Source organism: Nuphar pumila, chromosome 14 (genome assembly GCF_984573655.1).
Source record: "Nuphar pumila chromosome 14, dmNupPumi1.hap1.1, whole genome shotgun sequence".
Lineage (NCBI taxonomy): Eukaryota > Viridiplantae > Streptophyta > Magnoliopsida > Nymphaeales > Nymphaeaceae > Nuphar > Nuphar pumila.
In genome coordinates this window covers 19,016,755-19,032,019 of record NC_143262.1, presented here as the reverse complement: position 1 = coordinate 19,032,019, position 15,265 = coordinate 19,016,755, and the positions used below count along the sequence as shown (strand labels likewise).

Below are 15,265 nucleotides of genomic sequence, written 5' to 3'. Positions count from 1 at the left end.
GAAACTCTCATTCAAAAGATCAGAGTTCAAGCCGATAATCAAATTTCTGAAGTTATTAACTCTTGCTTACATGATACGCCGATTGTTAATTTGAACCAATATACTGAAGTTTTGGTGAACTTATAATCTAAATAATGATGCTAATATTTGATTAGGTAGATTGGAAAAGTTAGTGTCATAGGCAACGGTAATAATTATATCATTATAGGTGAATTACTTTGTTTCCTAAAAAATTTTACTGGATGCGCAGGTACGTTGGAGAGGATATGGTCCCAGTGATGATACTTGGGAATCCGTTGAAGGTCTAAGGTATTCATATATATGAAACTTTTCATGTAGTTGTTTCATTCATTTCATTTCCATTTAGTTGAACCGTCTAGTTGGTTTTGTTATGCAGTAATTGTCAAGAGCGCATAAAAGACTTTGTAACAAATGGGTATAAAGAGAGCATCTTGCCTCTCCCAGTAAGTATTCTAATATATCAGCTTTATTAAGATGACGTTACTTTACCCTCCGTTCTTCATGGTTATATGGCTTTTTTGTTGCTTCCATCTCAAATCTTTGAATCCCTTGTTGGACTAGACCTGGCAAATCCATTTCTTTGATGTTTTCTTTACGACTCCTTACATTTTAGGGTGACGTTGATGTCATTTGTGGAGGGCCACCGTGCCAAGGAATTAGTGGATTCAATCGTTTTAGAAATGCAAAAGCACCATTAGAGGATGAGAAGAATCACCAGATGGTTGTCTTCATGGATATTGTGGAGTGCCTGAAACCGAAATATGTTTTGATGGAGAATGTTGTGGACATCATGAAGTTTGCTGGTGGTTTTCTTGGAAGATATGCATTGGCTCGATTAGTTTCTACGGGTTACCAAGCAAGGCTTGGCATGATGGCTGCGGGTTGTTATGGTCTTCCTCAATTTCGTATGCGTGTTTTCTTATGGGGCGCTCATCCAAATGAGGCAAGTGCATTTGTTCTAATTTTCAAAGGGATACCAAATTGTAATCATCTTCTCAATTTTATTTAATGTACTTTTGCAGATGCTACCTCCTTACCCGCTACCAACCCATGATGTGGTCGTTAGAGGAATTGTTCCTAATGAATTCGAGGTATGATTGTTTGATCATCCTAAATATGGACAGCGAGTGCGCGCGCGCGCTCATGCACATATATCAATTCATGAAACTTTTTCAAGCACGCGTTTGACTTGGATGAAACCGTTGTCACAAGTCTCTCTCTCTGTGTGTATGTGTCTCTCTATATATATATATATGGATTCTTTTTAGCTTTTGCTTTAGTCTTCTTTAAGCTGTTGTGCCTAATATTCATACTTCCCATACCTTGCTTGGGAAACAAGTTTAGGAAAGGATTGCCTCATTGGCTATTAACATCTGGTAGGATAAATCTTCCATGCTATTTTCACTTGTGCACAGAACAAATAGGTATGTCCAGTTATTCTACACTTGCATTAAACTGATCTGGCTGAATTTGGAAGTGCGAAGTCCTGATGTGGTAATTGTGTGGCATTAATTCGTTGGCTGATGTAAAAATATAAGACAATGTTTATTAACTCAACATATTGTCCTCTTAAGTAGACCTTTAAACTCTGTCGCATATGTGTTGGGTGCTTGCAGTTGGTTGCCACAAATCGAGGGCTCCAGTAATATATAAAGAACATGTATAAAAAGTAAAAAGATATTCATGTAGAAATACAACATAACCTATGCATTATGTGTGTAGCAGCACTCTGAAGTAGGGGTTTCAACGGGCCAGACCTCTGCTAAATGGGACTAAGTGATGCAGGGTATCAGATTCGGACTCAGGTTTGACCGAAAGTTTCATATGAAGAAACATACTCGGATCTGATAAGAATTACATAAACCAGAACTGGTCAATACCAGGTAAAATAATAATTTTAAGTTTTTTACATGGAAAAGTTGTGGATCTTAATCATAACTTGGGTCAGACCAGATGCGTCCAACCCGAATAGTTAATCAGACCCCTTTCTTTGTAACCAAGCCCTGACATTATAAGATCAGTATGGCTCAGGATCGGGCCATTCATTGACACTCCTACTCAGAAGCGCCAGTACCAGTACCTATGCCACATGCTGCGAGGTGAGGTTACGAACATGTCATGCATGAAATGGCCTGCCGAGTCGATCGCCTGGATTGGCAGCAGACACGTGTTTATCTGGGCCACAGTTGGACTGTGTTGCAGTAGACATTTTTCTGTTCTTTATGTGATGCTAGGTTTCTGGTGCAATGTTAAATTCTCTCTGTACTTTGTTTCTGTGGGTTGCATCGCTCTTTCAATGTACTCTGTTTCTGCTTATCAACCGGATGATTTCTCATCATCTGCGTGACTGAGTTTTTCATCGTCGAATCAATGAATTATCATTCTATAAAAAAAAAACCAGTCATGCGACTTTAGTTCCACAAGAGTTTCAGTTTTCTTTTTAAAAAATGGGATATGGCGGCACAAATTTTTTGAACTTTTTAAGCAAAATTACAATATATAAAAAAGTGTTTTATTGTGATACTATTGAAAAATATTAAAATAATGATTGCGCATAGCGGAGTTTTGTTACTATGTCAAGTGTCTCCTACTTTTTGTCACTCATGAGTCATATCGTTCCTCTAGATGTGTTACTGTTTGTATGCGCACTTGTGGATACCTTTCTGTGCCAATTTGCTTTTCCTTGTGTTGGTGTGTCTATGGGCTTCTCACCTGGTTATCTGTTGAGGTTTCCATCTTCACTCAATTCTCTTATAGAATTAAGCTCTCACAGTTGTGCAAGCAATAGTTGAGCCCTAACACCTCGATTGCCGAATAATGGGCCATACGATGTCTGGCCCATGACCATTTGTTTTTCTGGTGTTTCAATAAGCATATTTCAATGATGACACACTTATACAACTCAACTCGAAGAGCCCACTTAATATTGCACACATGAACAAGCACTCTCAAGCAGTGTCCTTGCGCATGCAGTAATGCACGTGCGCTTGTATTATGAGCTTTACATAGTTAATACTCCATATATCTTAGAGTCTCTTGGATTTCAAATTTTGTTGGTAAGAATCTCACCAACATGTTAATGTCATTGCAATACATCTCTAGCAAAATGTTGTTGCATATGATGAAGATCAACCTCGGAAATTGGAGAAGGCACTTCTTCTTGGAGACTCCATCTCTGACTTGCCTGCGGTAAGTTTCTGTTTTTCACCTAAGATGACTGATTTCTTATTACATTCCCCCAATCACCGACCACACATTGGATGGCCTCCGGTGGGTAAAACCCTAGAGGTCCTCCCTGCCCACCGGGGAGTACACACAGCTTAGACTTTGCAGCAAGGGATGCCACCCGGTTTCAAAATTGTGACGTCTCATCAACTTGGTGACATTCACAAGTCCCCCCTACCAGATGAGTGCAGCCCTTGTGGGCCATACAAGTGATGCTCATATATCTAATCTGGGAATATTCAGGTTTGTAACGATGAAGCCCGTGATGAAATGCCATATGGAAAAGCTCCAAAGACAGAGTTCCAACGATACATAAGGATGAGCAGACAGGGTGCGTCCTTGTTTCAAATAATAATATTTGGTGTATAAATTGAAATTTGTTGTCTTGCTCATGTTTTGGAAGATATTGGATTTCCTGGTTGGCAATATCATGCTAGTTTTCTATAATTTTTTAAAAGGAAAAGCTTTTCGATATTTGCATGATTGGACTATTGACCAAAAGATGCATTGCTTAGTCTGAATAGTTGCCTGTTTTCAAGAAACATGCTTGAGTTTCAGCATGACGTAAACTGTTAACAGTTTGGTATTGGCAGGAACAGATTTGAAAATACTGTTGTTGATTTTGGATATTCACAGGCATGCATTTGACTTGTTATTATTGATTTTGGCATTCAAAGATTTGACCGGATGCACACCAACTGGGAAAAGAATGCCCGCAAAGGGAATGCTCTTTGATCATCGACCTCTTCAGCTAAATATGGATGATTATCTCCGCGTGAAGGAGATTCCCAGGAGAAAGGTGCGGACCCGTAGAAAGAAGCATGCGCATGATGTACTGTTTTCTCAAGATCATTCATTTTCTGTGTTCTGTACTTTCCAGGGTGCCAACTTTAGAGACCTTCCCGGTGTATTGGTCGGTCCCGACAATATTGTTCTGTGGGATCCTAACGTCGAAAGAGTGTTCCTACCTTCTGGAAAACCATTGGTATATCCTTTCCTACTTTTGCAGTTTCTCGTCCAATAAATTTCTTCTTTGAAACGACTGTCTTGCTACAGGTACCAGATTATGCCATGTCATTCGTAAAAGGCCGGTCTACAAAGTAAGCTTCAAATAATTGTTGCAATATATTTGTGCAAAGAATTTTCTCTCATCAACTTCTTGTGATGCAGACCGTTTGCACGGCTGTGGTGGGATGAAACTGTTCCAACTGTGGTAACAAGAGCCGAACCCCACAACCAGGTTTTCCTTTTCATACTTTTAGTTTGAGTATGGCCTTATGGACATCCATTCTGGTCCCTTAAGCATTTTATGTTTTGTTAGGCCATCTTGCACCCAGAGCAAGACAGAGTATTGTCAGTACGGGAGAATGCAAGATTGCAAGGATTTCCAGATTACTACAAGCTTTGTGGGCCAATTAAAGAAAGGTAAATCCCATCTTCTATAAATAGTTAGGGCTATCAATGGTCTGGCCTTGGCTGGATCCTGGTGCGTTTGGACACGGGTTTGACGTTGAGGTGCGGTTACATAGTAAAGCCCTTGTTTTTATATGTTTTACATCAAAAAATTTCCAGATCATCGAGGTTCAGGAATGGGGACCGTTTTAAAATTTCTATACCAGACTTGGGTCCTTGTGCTGCTCTGATATTGTGGGTTTGACCTGATCACTTAATCAAATCCATTGCATTAAAATCTTGAATCCATGTGCTATCAAAATCAACATGGGTGAGTATCGGCTTGACAACCTTAAAAGTAGCCATGAGTATAAGTTTGATATAACAATCTGTTTGTTTTGGTGTTTCATTCTTTTAGAATTTTAATTTACTTTGGTGTGACAGTGAATTATAAATGCTCATATAAAATCAAAGTCGGAAGAGAGAATTTTAAATGCTCATATAAAACCAAGTCGAGATAGAGAGTTTAGAAGGGCACAGAATTTTCAGTGTAGTCGAGATGGAATACAACAGCGTGATGGGTACGACATAAATTTTCAGTGCAGTAGTTGAGATGGAATACAACACAGCGTGATGGCTACGACATATAAATCCATCACAAAAGAATAAGAAAAATTACATACATGCCCCTTTAGGAACCCTGGATTAGAGAGGGCCAAATTAGTATAAGAAATAGTGAATGTCCTTAAATATTAAAATAGCAACCCTTATTTTATCCTCAAATAGTAAAATTACAACCATTCTGCTAGTGATATAACATGTATACATATACGTAAGTAACAATTCTCGTCGATCTTTTTCAGACCTTAGATGTTGCAAGAGAAATCTGAATTTGCAGAGAAGAGTGCGCCAGCATAAAGTTGAACGAGGCTTAGTAAATAAGTCTAATTTCTGTTGAAGATAATATATATGGCAATGAGAACAAAAATCGGCAACTAGTGTTGAATATAGTTGATGAATAGTTTTTGGTCCTTAGAATTCAATTTCTTATTGTTTGTTCTTTAGAAGAATGAATTGCACGTCCTCTGAGAAGCATTTTTGCACCACTTATTTTCGCCTTGGTGGGAAGGGTTGAAAAGAAGAAATGGTTAAGGATCAACTTTCAATCGACTCGGTGTTTATTCTCCAGTTTCTCAGACTGTGAAACGAACATTAACTGGTGGTTTTATATGATTTCATTTGCATATGAAAAGAAACTTACAAGAAAGATCGAGGTCATCCCCATCTGTTAAACAAACAAAGCACTAACCGATACACTCATTTCGATCAATATATGTTTTAGGTGCTCGTATTTGTTACATGTTGCCGGTAGAAGAGACAACAATCCTTGGCACAACTTAGATATCTCATCACTTTTCCTTTAGAAGCTTATGGGGGCCTTTGTTACACATCACCCAAGGGAAGCCACTTTCCCTTGAAAGGGATGCCCAGGAGGGAAAATTGCTTCCCACGGGGAGGTCTGGAACCATTTTGATAGGAATGATATTCTTTTGCATTTATTATATAGGTTCCACAACATATTTCTTGTGGAGATGATTGTTACATCACCCTTGGGTCACGTTTAGAAGAGAGAAAAACTTTCATAGGAAAAAAATGTTTTGCCTATGAGTTTTTTATGAGTTCTTAAAAGAAAGTTTTTTGCTTGTTTGTGGAACATACGAAAAAGAGAGAAAATATAAGAAAATGAGAGAGGAGGAGGGTGGTGGTGGTGGTGAGATGGATAGTGGGGAGTGTAAAAATAATTTTTTTGGTAGGAAACATTCCTCCATCACCCCATGAAGGAATGTTTCTCATCAAAAAGTATAATTTTTAGAGAAAGTATCTCTCATTTGAAAGGATTAGAAAATCGGTACTTATTTTTCATTTTGCATCACTTTTCCTACATCTTTCTCTGTTCCAATTGTGCCCTTAAGAAAGAGAGCCTCTTATGTAGGAAAGGGCATGAAACAAATGGCCCTTATGATAAATAAAATGCTGCTACTAATGCAACTAATATTCTTGTTCTCGTTCTTGTAGCACTTGGTAATTACTTTTGCTTTGGTTTATGATTGGTCATATGTTTCATTGTTGCTGTTGATCTATTATTGTGTGTGTATAATTGATATTCTCTTAACTTCGATGCGTTTCTCCAGGTATATCCAAGTGGGGAATGCTGTTGCAGTTCCAGTTGCCAGGGCATTAGGATATGCCTTGGGAATGTCTTATGAAAAGATGACTGGCAACCGGCCTGTTGTGATTCTTCCTCCAAAATTTCCTCAATCGTTGCGCAGAGCATCGTCTTCAACAACTGACATTGAGAACTCAGCCCAAATAACTAAATAGCAGGGACCCATTCTTTATGTTCTCTCATGGTCTATTCTATCTAATTTACATGATTGGACGAATATTCAAATGGAGCATCTGGCTATTCCTTCCCTCATAAATTTCTTCCTCGGGTTGAACGGTTTCATGTGTTCCCTCCTTGGAGATATGTTAACTGTAAAACATTGTTGTATTTAATGCAAAGAGCCTATTGAAAAAGTTGTTCAATGTAGAAAAAATGAACTTTTCCAAGATCTAAGAACCTGCATATCCTCCAGTTTTGATAGAAAACCCCTGTTTTTTCATGTCTCTGAGGGAGTTTTTGACATTTTATTTAATGCGAAGGATGCCGCAGAGCCCCCTAATATTTTGTATGAAAATAAATGCTATCTTGAATCAATCTCTTTATTTTAAGGGAGGTAAGTAGCACTTTGATTGTTTCCTTCCCCACTCTTTACACATTGACTGCTTCTATTTGGTCCATTGCTCCTTCGATTAGACTTCTTTCCTTAATGTTGATATTCTTGTTCTTGACTTGTTTGATCGCGTTCCAGCCTCTACACTTCAGAACATTCATTTGCAATGAGGTTTCAGGTGAATCAAATCCCTTTTATACCTAATTCATGCTGGTCTATAGTTTCTATTTCACAGTTGGTGAATCATCTGCGATGGTCTGAGGAGGAATAGTAGACGAATTGGAGGAAATTGAAGTAGTTGTGAGGAATCAAGGCTTCCCGATTCCACATCTGTTGTTTGGGAAAAAGGTCCTGGCGAAATCATGAAAATAGGACGGGAATCCCCACCATACAATTCCATCCAACTTCGTGTTTTGTATAAAATTCCACGTCTTTCTTGGGATGGGTTTTTCCTTTTGAAAAGCTCCTAAACAAGATAATTCCACTCGATTCTTTTCCACATCCATTTCCATGAGTTCATCTCAAACACCACCTCCGAAACATGCCTCATGATCTTTTGGATACCTTGTTCAATCTTCGACTGCCCGTAATTCAATCAAATTCCTGAACTAAAGATTCATCCAATGAACCAGAATACAGTTTCAGAGAAACAGCAACCATATCGATTGGATAATAGGGTCCTAGATGGCAACCGAATGAACCAGCAAACCCATAAACACGGGCAGAATTCCGATTGGGAAACACGTTAAATCAAGCAAAGCATCATTTCTAGACCCAAACACTTGGTGGATTGTTTTGTAGGAAAAATACAGAGACTAGCGAGGCGTTGCCGAGTGAAAGCTATGGAGAGGCACCGTTCTTGGAGGTCTCGAGACCGACGGCCTTCTGGAGGAGGCTGTCGGCATCGTCTATGGCCATCTGGATGGGGGATCTGCCGAGGCCGTCGGCGAGGGCTAGCATGATGAGCCTCATCTCGTCGTGGAACTCCTTGCGGTCGACGGTGCCGCTGCGGTCGTAGTCGAACTTGTCGAAGATGGAGTTGTAGAGGGCGGCCAGCTCCTCGGGCGGCGTCTGCACGTCGATGCCGAAGTGGGTCTCGATCACCCTCAGCGACTCGAAGGCCTTGCGTAGCTCCGTCCGCGACAGCACGCCGTCACCGTTCGCGTCCAGCTTATCGAACGCCTCCTCAACGCCCTTCCTGAACGCCTCTTCGTTCTCCACAATGTCGCGCACCGTGGAACCGTCCATAACCACCATTCCCATGCTTCTTTCTTTTCTTTTTTTCTCTCTGGTATGTAAGCACGTGGGCCTCGTTTCCGTATGTGTCAACATCACTTAGTATCAGAGTTCCGTTGCAAAGACTTAAGTACTCTTTCCCGTCATGAGTGTCATGAAACGACATTTTGAATAAAGGACAAACATGTCCTCCCGTCAGAAGAGAGAAATGGTTCAAATCATCATCATTTCCACCTTAAGGAGTAAACTCCTCTGCTTTAACAGAAGCTCCTCGTAATGTCGCCCTAAACGTTCTGTCTCACCCTTTGATGATGCACCATCTGTTGTAACAGGAGCTCCCTTTGATGATGCAGTCTTTGACGTCGTCTGCTGCCGCGAGATCACCCTTTGTCATCGTTTGCTGTAGCCAGAGCATCCCTTTTCGTTGTCTACTGCCACCGGAGCACCTTTTTTCATCATCTACTATCGTCAGATCGTAGTCGGAGTACTGTTGCCACCATCGAATGCATCTACTTTCTAGGTGTTTCTCCTCCATTGTCAGATTAACAAAACTTGTGTCATTTCGGTGAGTTTTGTGTAAGGTTTCGTTATGTAAATTTGAATGCTAAATCTTACAACTGGTTATACTATTCATGTTAAATAACACCTATTTTCATACTAAAACAAATCGACTTGTACCTATCCACCTTCTGGGCGTCAAAAAATTGTTAGCACAGTTTGTTCTTATGAAAGTAAAACATTACAACGATATGTACTTATGAAGGCTAAATTTCTACAACGATTTCTAAGTTTGAATTTAACAATGATTTATACATTTAATGCAATAGCGATTTGTTTGATGCAGCAACGATTTATACGTTTCAAGCAGTAGCGATTTAGCCAATTTATGATTCATGATTTATACATTTAAAGCAGCAACGATTTATACATTTAATGCAGTCGCAATTTATGATTTACAATGATATGTACTTATGAAGGGTTCAATTTTTACAACGATTTGTACGTTTGAAGGAGCGATTTGTATGTTCGATGCAGCAACAATTTATACGTTTGAAGCAGTAGTCATGTGTATTTATGATTTATGAAGTTACCATGATTTGTACTTAAGTTTGCTAAATCGTACTACGATGTTTACTTATGAAGCCAAACATTACGATGACTTGTAATGTTGGTGATTGTGTAACGAATGTGATAATTTGTAATAATATATATTTGGGGAGGCGGTTGTAACATACATTGATGCGGTTAAATTTATATGTTATGCAGGTGTTATCATCGCAAAATTTTACTTTTGCAAATCAAACTGACCTTTGAAAAAGATTTTTGAAAATAACTCGCCTCCGTTTTAAAATGCGGGAAAATTCCGTAGAATGGGACTCGCCTGTCGGTACGAGGTTCAACCGTTCCTGCCACCTTTAACATGGGTAATTGAACCAAGGATCAATCTTATGCTCTACTCTATTCAACTTGTCTAAATCATATTCTAATTTCTAAATGCACATAGAATCAGGCATGTGCTATGAATTTTCTGAAAATGCACATTTGAAAACATGATGTTTGCTTTGAATAACTGAAATACTTAGAATAGATATCACATGGAAAATCGTAAATTGGGATTTGAAATGTTCTTCTGAGAAAAGTAAAAATCGATTTCTGAAGAATCTAGAGGTTTTATGAAAATCGATTTTGCTATAAGACTTAGGAGATTTTAAGAAAATGAACTTCTTTGAATTGGAATTTGAATTGGAATTGGAAAATGCATGAAATGAATGAATATGGATTTGAGGATTTGAGAAATATCTTTTGTATTTTTGAGAAATGCAGTGCATTTTGAAGTTAGCCTAAGAGTGTAGGCTGAATGTGGCTAATGTGAAGATCATAAATCTAAGTATCATTCGTATTCTGACTATGGCCATAAATACAAATTCCACCAAGTTTATAAACTTCATAGAAGCTAGTGCATGTGCCATTCGTGTAGACCATGGTGAATTTGTAAAAATATGCATGAATCATCATCCATCACATATTAAAATTATAAAAATAAGCTATATGCAATGCAACCTAAGCTAAGCAGGAAATGTAAATTCTTATTCCAAAGTTTAATTACAATTTACATCACTATTGAAATTTAAATACATAAATTCTTCAATGTACCTGCAAAACTAGAAAACTTGGTTAATGAAAATATGTTGGCTTTTCTAGATTTATCCAACAATATCAGGAAATTGTTGGATTTTGCTAGATATAAGCCTTTTTGCCATGATTCCCTTAAATCAAAATGATAAAGTATGAAATAAAATTGAATAAATAAGGAAGATAAGATATGAAATTTCGAAATTGGGGTCAAAATGACCAAAATACCCCTAATAACAAGACTATGGCCTTGAAATTAGGGTTTTTAGAAAGATATTTTGATAAAATGCAAGTTTTGAAATTTAAATGTAATAAACTAAGCTAAATATGATGTGACATGCTTAAAAATATGAAAATTAGGGTTAGGGATTTCGAAATTTAGGTCAAATTACCAAATTGCCCCCGATAGCAAGACTATGGCCTTGAAATCAGGGTTTTTAGAAAGAGATTTTGGTAAACATTTAGGTTTTATGCACTAAATGAAATCAAATGAGCACAAAATTAAACCTAAAGCATCCTAATATGATTATGAACATGATTAAACCCTAAAAATATATGCCTATGCACGAAAATCCAACAATATCACAAAAACTGTGATTTTAGCAGTGTTTTTGGATCTTTCAGGAACCCGGTTTTGCAATTTGCTCAATTCAGCCATCAAATGGATTCCAAAATCCATAAAAATTGGTACCTGCACTTGTTATAACCCTAATATCGAATTGGAATTATAAAAATAATTTTTTGACATTAAATTAATCCGAAAATTGCATTAAACCCTAAAAATATGCTATTTTTGACCTAATTCACCAACCAGCCTCAGTCCAAGACCTGAACCAGGGGTCAAATCTCCATGGAAATTTATGAAATTTTACAGAGATTAACTAGGAAGAAAAACAGAGATTTTTCAATTTACAGATCGGAAAAATTATCTTCGGTTAGGGAGAAACCCTTCCGGCAATCTGAGCTAAAATATATCACTCTTAACAGGGATTAAAACAGCTATTCCAGATTGAAAAAACAGACATAAATAGCAATTATAAACAAAAATCTTTGAAATTTTAGTGGTGAACAGTAGACAGAAAAATAACAATACTCACTTTTTACAGATCTAAAATCGGATCTGTGGTTTGGGATTTATGACTAACACAAGTCTGATTAGGGTTTTGGTAAACCCTAACGAGTTTTAAATTTAAAAACAGATTCTATAAAAAGGGAAAAATACTAAACAGTAATCAAAAAATCCGGAAATTTCACAGCAGACAGATCTACTCAATGTGAATCCATAGCACTTTACAGATCTAAAATCGGATATAAGATGAGAGAAATATCATAACAGCAAGTTACCTTCTTGATTTTAACCACGATTTTAAAGCTTTAAAACTCCGATTTGATGTCTGATTTTTTTGACAGGGTTCCCGAGATTAAAAACCTCTGATTTTTCTACAGTAACTCAATAACTCATGCATGCATCACATATAAAAAAATCAGAAATAAACAATGAGTGCTTCAATCAGAAATAACATCATCTTTACTGTTCTAAACCTAGAACACACAGAAATTTAAGAAACTTGAAAAACCATGCATTAACTAATGTAAATAAATAAAATAAACCATAAACAGTAAAAAAAACTTATTTCTATGCTATAGAACGTAAAACAAACATGAATAAACCATGAAAATAAATTAAAAACAGGGAATCAATGGCTGGAATTTGATATCACCTTTAAAACATAGATTTAACCCATTAAAAAGGGTAAATCATATATTTTATTGGTTAATAATGCAAAGAATCATGTTAAAATCAATTCTAATGGATTAAAATCTCTGTAAATTATCCAAAACAGGGTTAGATCACCTTCTTGGATTGTTCTTGCTGGTTCTTGATGGTTCTTGAGGTGAAACCATGGTTGATCTTCCATAAGGAGGGGTGTCCAAGCCTAAATCTAGGTTTAAAGCATTAAAAAGCATTAAATAAAATAAGAAAAGTGAAGAAGTTCATACCTTGGAGTTGCAGCAATGGAGGAAGGGCTGGAGAGGAGAGAGAAGCTCCAAGAATCCAATAAGAGAGAGATTGGAAAAATCGACCCCCCTTATGCCTCTATTTATAATAAAAAAATTAGGTTTAAAAATTGACAATTTTGAAAATTTTGGACTCTAAAGGGGGGGGGGCGATTTTTTGGTGAAAAGACCTAACTACCCCTATCCTAAATTATCTAAACTAATGCCTAATTAACCCCTAGACTTTCCTAAAAAATCCCCAAATGTAATGCCACTTGGAATTTTCTACATTTGGCTTTTTAAAACACCTTTAAAAACCTTTAAAAACACTAGTTTTAAAAACTAACTTTAAAAATGAGTTTTTCAAAATGGTTTTGACTCTTCTAAACCTCTAACACTAACCAAGACATCAACTAACCCTAGTCTAGCCCTGACTTACTCGAATATGGCGCCACCCCGAGTGGGCCCTACTTGAGTTTTTCAAAAAGCGATTTTAAAACTTGAAATTGAAGGAGTTTTCAAAAGATTTTCAAAAGTAAACTTAAAATTAGGATTTTCGAAATGGCATAAGGTCCTAACTGAGTTAGAATTCCTCTGGATATGGTGCCAACTGAGTGGGCCCACATCGAATTTTGAACATTTTTGAAATAAACACTGAAAATGGCTTTGAAAAGGGGTTAAAATCAGTATTTGAAATTCAAGATCTTTGAAAATAGGGTCTCAAGCGAACTGGAACTCCGAGTCAGAGTCCTGAACTCTTAGGACTCTGAGATTTTAAATTTTAGAAAGCTAAATGAAAGATTTTTGAAAGATTTTATCAAGAAACGATGAAATAAGTCAGAAAACACAGTCAGGGTTAGACTCCTAACTCGACCGAACTCTAAAATAGAGTCCTGAACTAACTGGACTCTGTAAAATTACCTAAATTTTGAAATTAATCGAAAAAGACTGAAATGGAAGTAAAACTGACCTCAAAACAGACTCCTGACCGGATCAGGACTCTGAGACAGAGTCCTGATCGGACTGAAACTTTCAAAATTTTGAGAAATTTGATGAATAGAGGAATTTAGAAGTGACACCACCTCAATGGGTCTCATCTGTGACTTGAAATCGATTAAAATTTGAATTTAAAATGAATTCAGATTGTTTCCTTGAGAAAATATTTCGAAATATAAAGTCCTGGGGTTGGAAAATGACAGAGTATTGAATAAAAACCCAGGTTTTGAAATTGATTTTGAAATAAAGCTTTAAAATTCAAATCTGGATTGATTGTTTTGAAATAGGAGTGCTGGATCTCGAAAATGAGATGCAATGACATGCAATGCTATGCAATGACATGCAATGCTATGCAGAATACATGCAATGACATGCAATGATCTGTAATGACTTATGAAATAGACAAACACTGGATGAGGGTGAAAATTTGGGGTGTTTACAGCAGGTTAGCAATGACTACAATTTCTAAGTCAAGAAAGCCTTCGTCGTTGGAGGGGATGACTCTTGGAAAAATCATCAGTCAATCTGATATATATGAGGGTTATGTAAAGTACCAAAATATAATGAACATTGAGAATGAAAAAGACATAAACAAATTGTTGGATATTTATTATGCGGAACCTGATCCATCAGATATTGAATATGAAAAAAAAACGAAGAAAGACGATGAAGAACTAAAGATGAAGAAGAAGAAGAAGGATGGCGAAGAGAAGGAAAAGCAAAGGAAGAAGGAGGAGGAGAATGAAAACTACGCGCACTTATAAGGCAAAAGGATTTCTTCCTGCCAACCATGTAAAATTAAATCTACATGCACATCATTCTTCATGTTATCTGTCATGATCGTCAGTTGCATCGCACTATACTATGTATCGAGTTGTTATTTACCGTGTCAATAAAAGAAACGACTTATCGTATATGTTTTTTTTATAAATGAATGGCACATATTTTCGTAACAAAGGCAAATCATTGTGGCAATTTATGAGTTATGATTTATGATTTACACATTTATAACAACAATGATTTATACATTTAATGCAGTAGCGATTTATGATTTATAAAGTTACCAAGATTTGAAATCAAGTTTGCTAAATCGTACAATGATGTTTATTGTTAAAGCCCAAATGTTACAACGATATGTACTTCTGAAGGGTGTGATTTCTACATCGATTTGTACGTTTGAAGCAACGATTTGTATGTTTAAAGCACGAATGATTTATACGTTTGATGCAATAGCGATTTATACTTGTTGACGATAGTGATTCACGTGACAGCTATTTAATTACAGGTACATCGCTTTGAATCTATTTTCATAGAAATCGCTAAATGAGCAATGATTTGAACACACAAATGACCACCTCATGTATCTAAAATGTAAATTCCTCACGCACAGGTTTCAATTACATGCTACAAATATCTAACAAATCGACATTAGAAAGCACTTAATATTTTACAAATCGATACACATATCGCATAATATATTATTATAC

At 36.8% G+C, this 15,265-nt stretch overlaps 2 protein-coding genes across 2 annotated transcripts in view; one reads left to right on the top strand and one right to left on the bottom strand.

The window, feature by feature from the left end:
* LOC149816556 (DNA (cytosine-5)-methyltransferase CMT3-like) overlaps nt 1–7,201 on the top strand; it is a 33,598-nt gene extending 26,397 nt beyond the window's left edge. Inside the window, exons 10-21 of the mRNA XM_089986919.1 lie at nt 251–309; nt 398–464; nt 635–964; nt 1,044–1,112; nt 3,124–3,210; nt 3,490–3,577; nt 3,840–4,045; nt 4,127–4,231; nt 4,303–4,346; nt 4,417–4,486; nt 4,568–4,671; nt 6,831–7,201. Of these exons, the coding sequence (XP_089843045.1) occupies nt 251–309; nt 398–464; nt 635–964; nt 1,044–1,112; nt 3,124–3,210; nt 3,490–3,577; nt 3,840–4,045; nt 4,127–4,231; nt 4,303–4,346; nt 4,417–4,486; nt 4,568–4,671; nt 6,831–7,020 (1,419 nt within the window). The 3' untranslated portion in view covers nt 7,021–7,201. The remainder of the gene's footprint in view (nt 1–250; nt 310–397; nt 465–634; nt 965–1,043; nt 1,113–3,123; nt 3,211–3,489; nt 3,578–3,839; nt 4,046–4,126; nt 4,232–4,302; nt 4,347–4,416; nt 4,487–4,567; nt 4,672–6,830) is intronic.
* A 979-nt stretch (nt 7,202–8,180) lies between these two features.
* On the bottom strand, nt 8,181–8,678 carry LOC149816555 (uncharacterized). Its single transcript, XM_089987862.1, has one exon. It carries the CDS (start codon nt 8,676–8,678, stop codon nt 8,256–8,258), a length of 423 nt encoding a protein of 140 aa, XP_089843988.1. The 3' UTR covers nt 8,181–8,255.
* Nucleotides 8,679–15,265: the final 6,587 nt, after the last annotated feature.

Bases quoted from the DNA above. Each gene is read 5' to 3' on its own strand.
- LOC149816555 (XM_089987862.1), bottom strand. From the start codon at position 8,678: ATGGGAATGGTGGTTATGGACGGTTCCACGGTGCGCGACATTGTGGAG.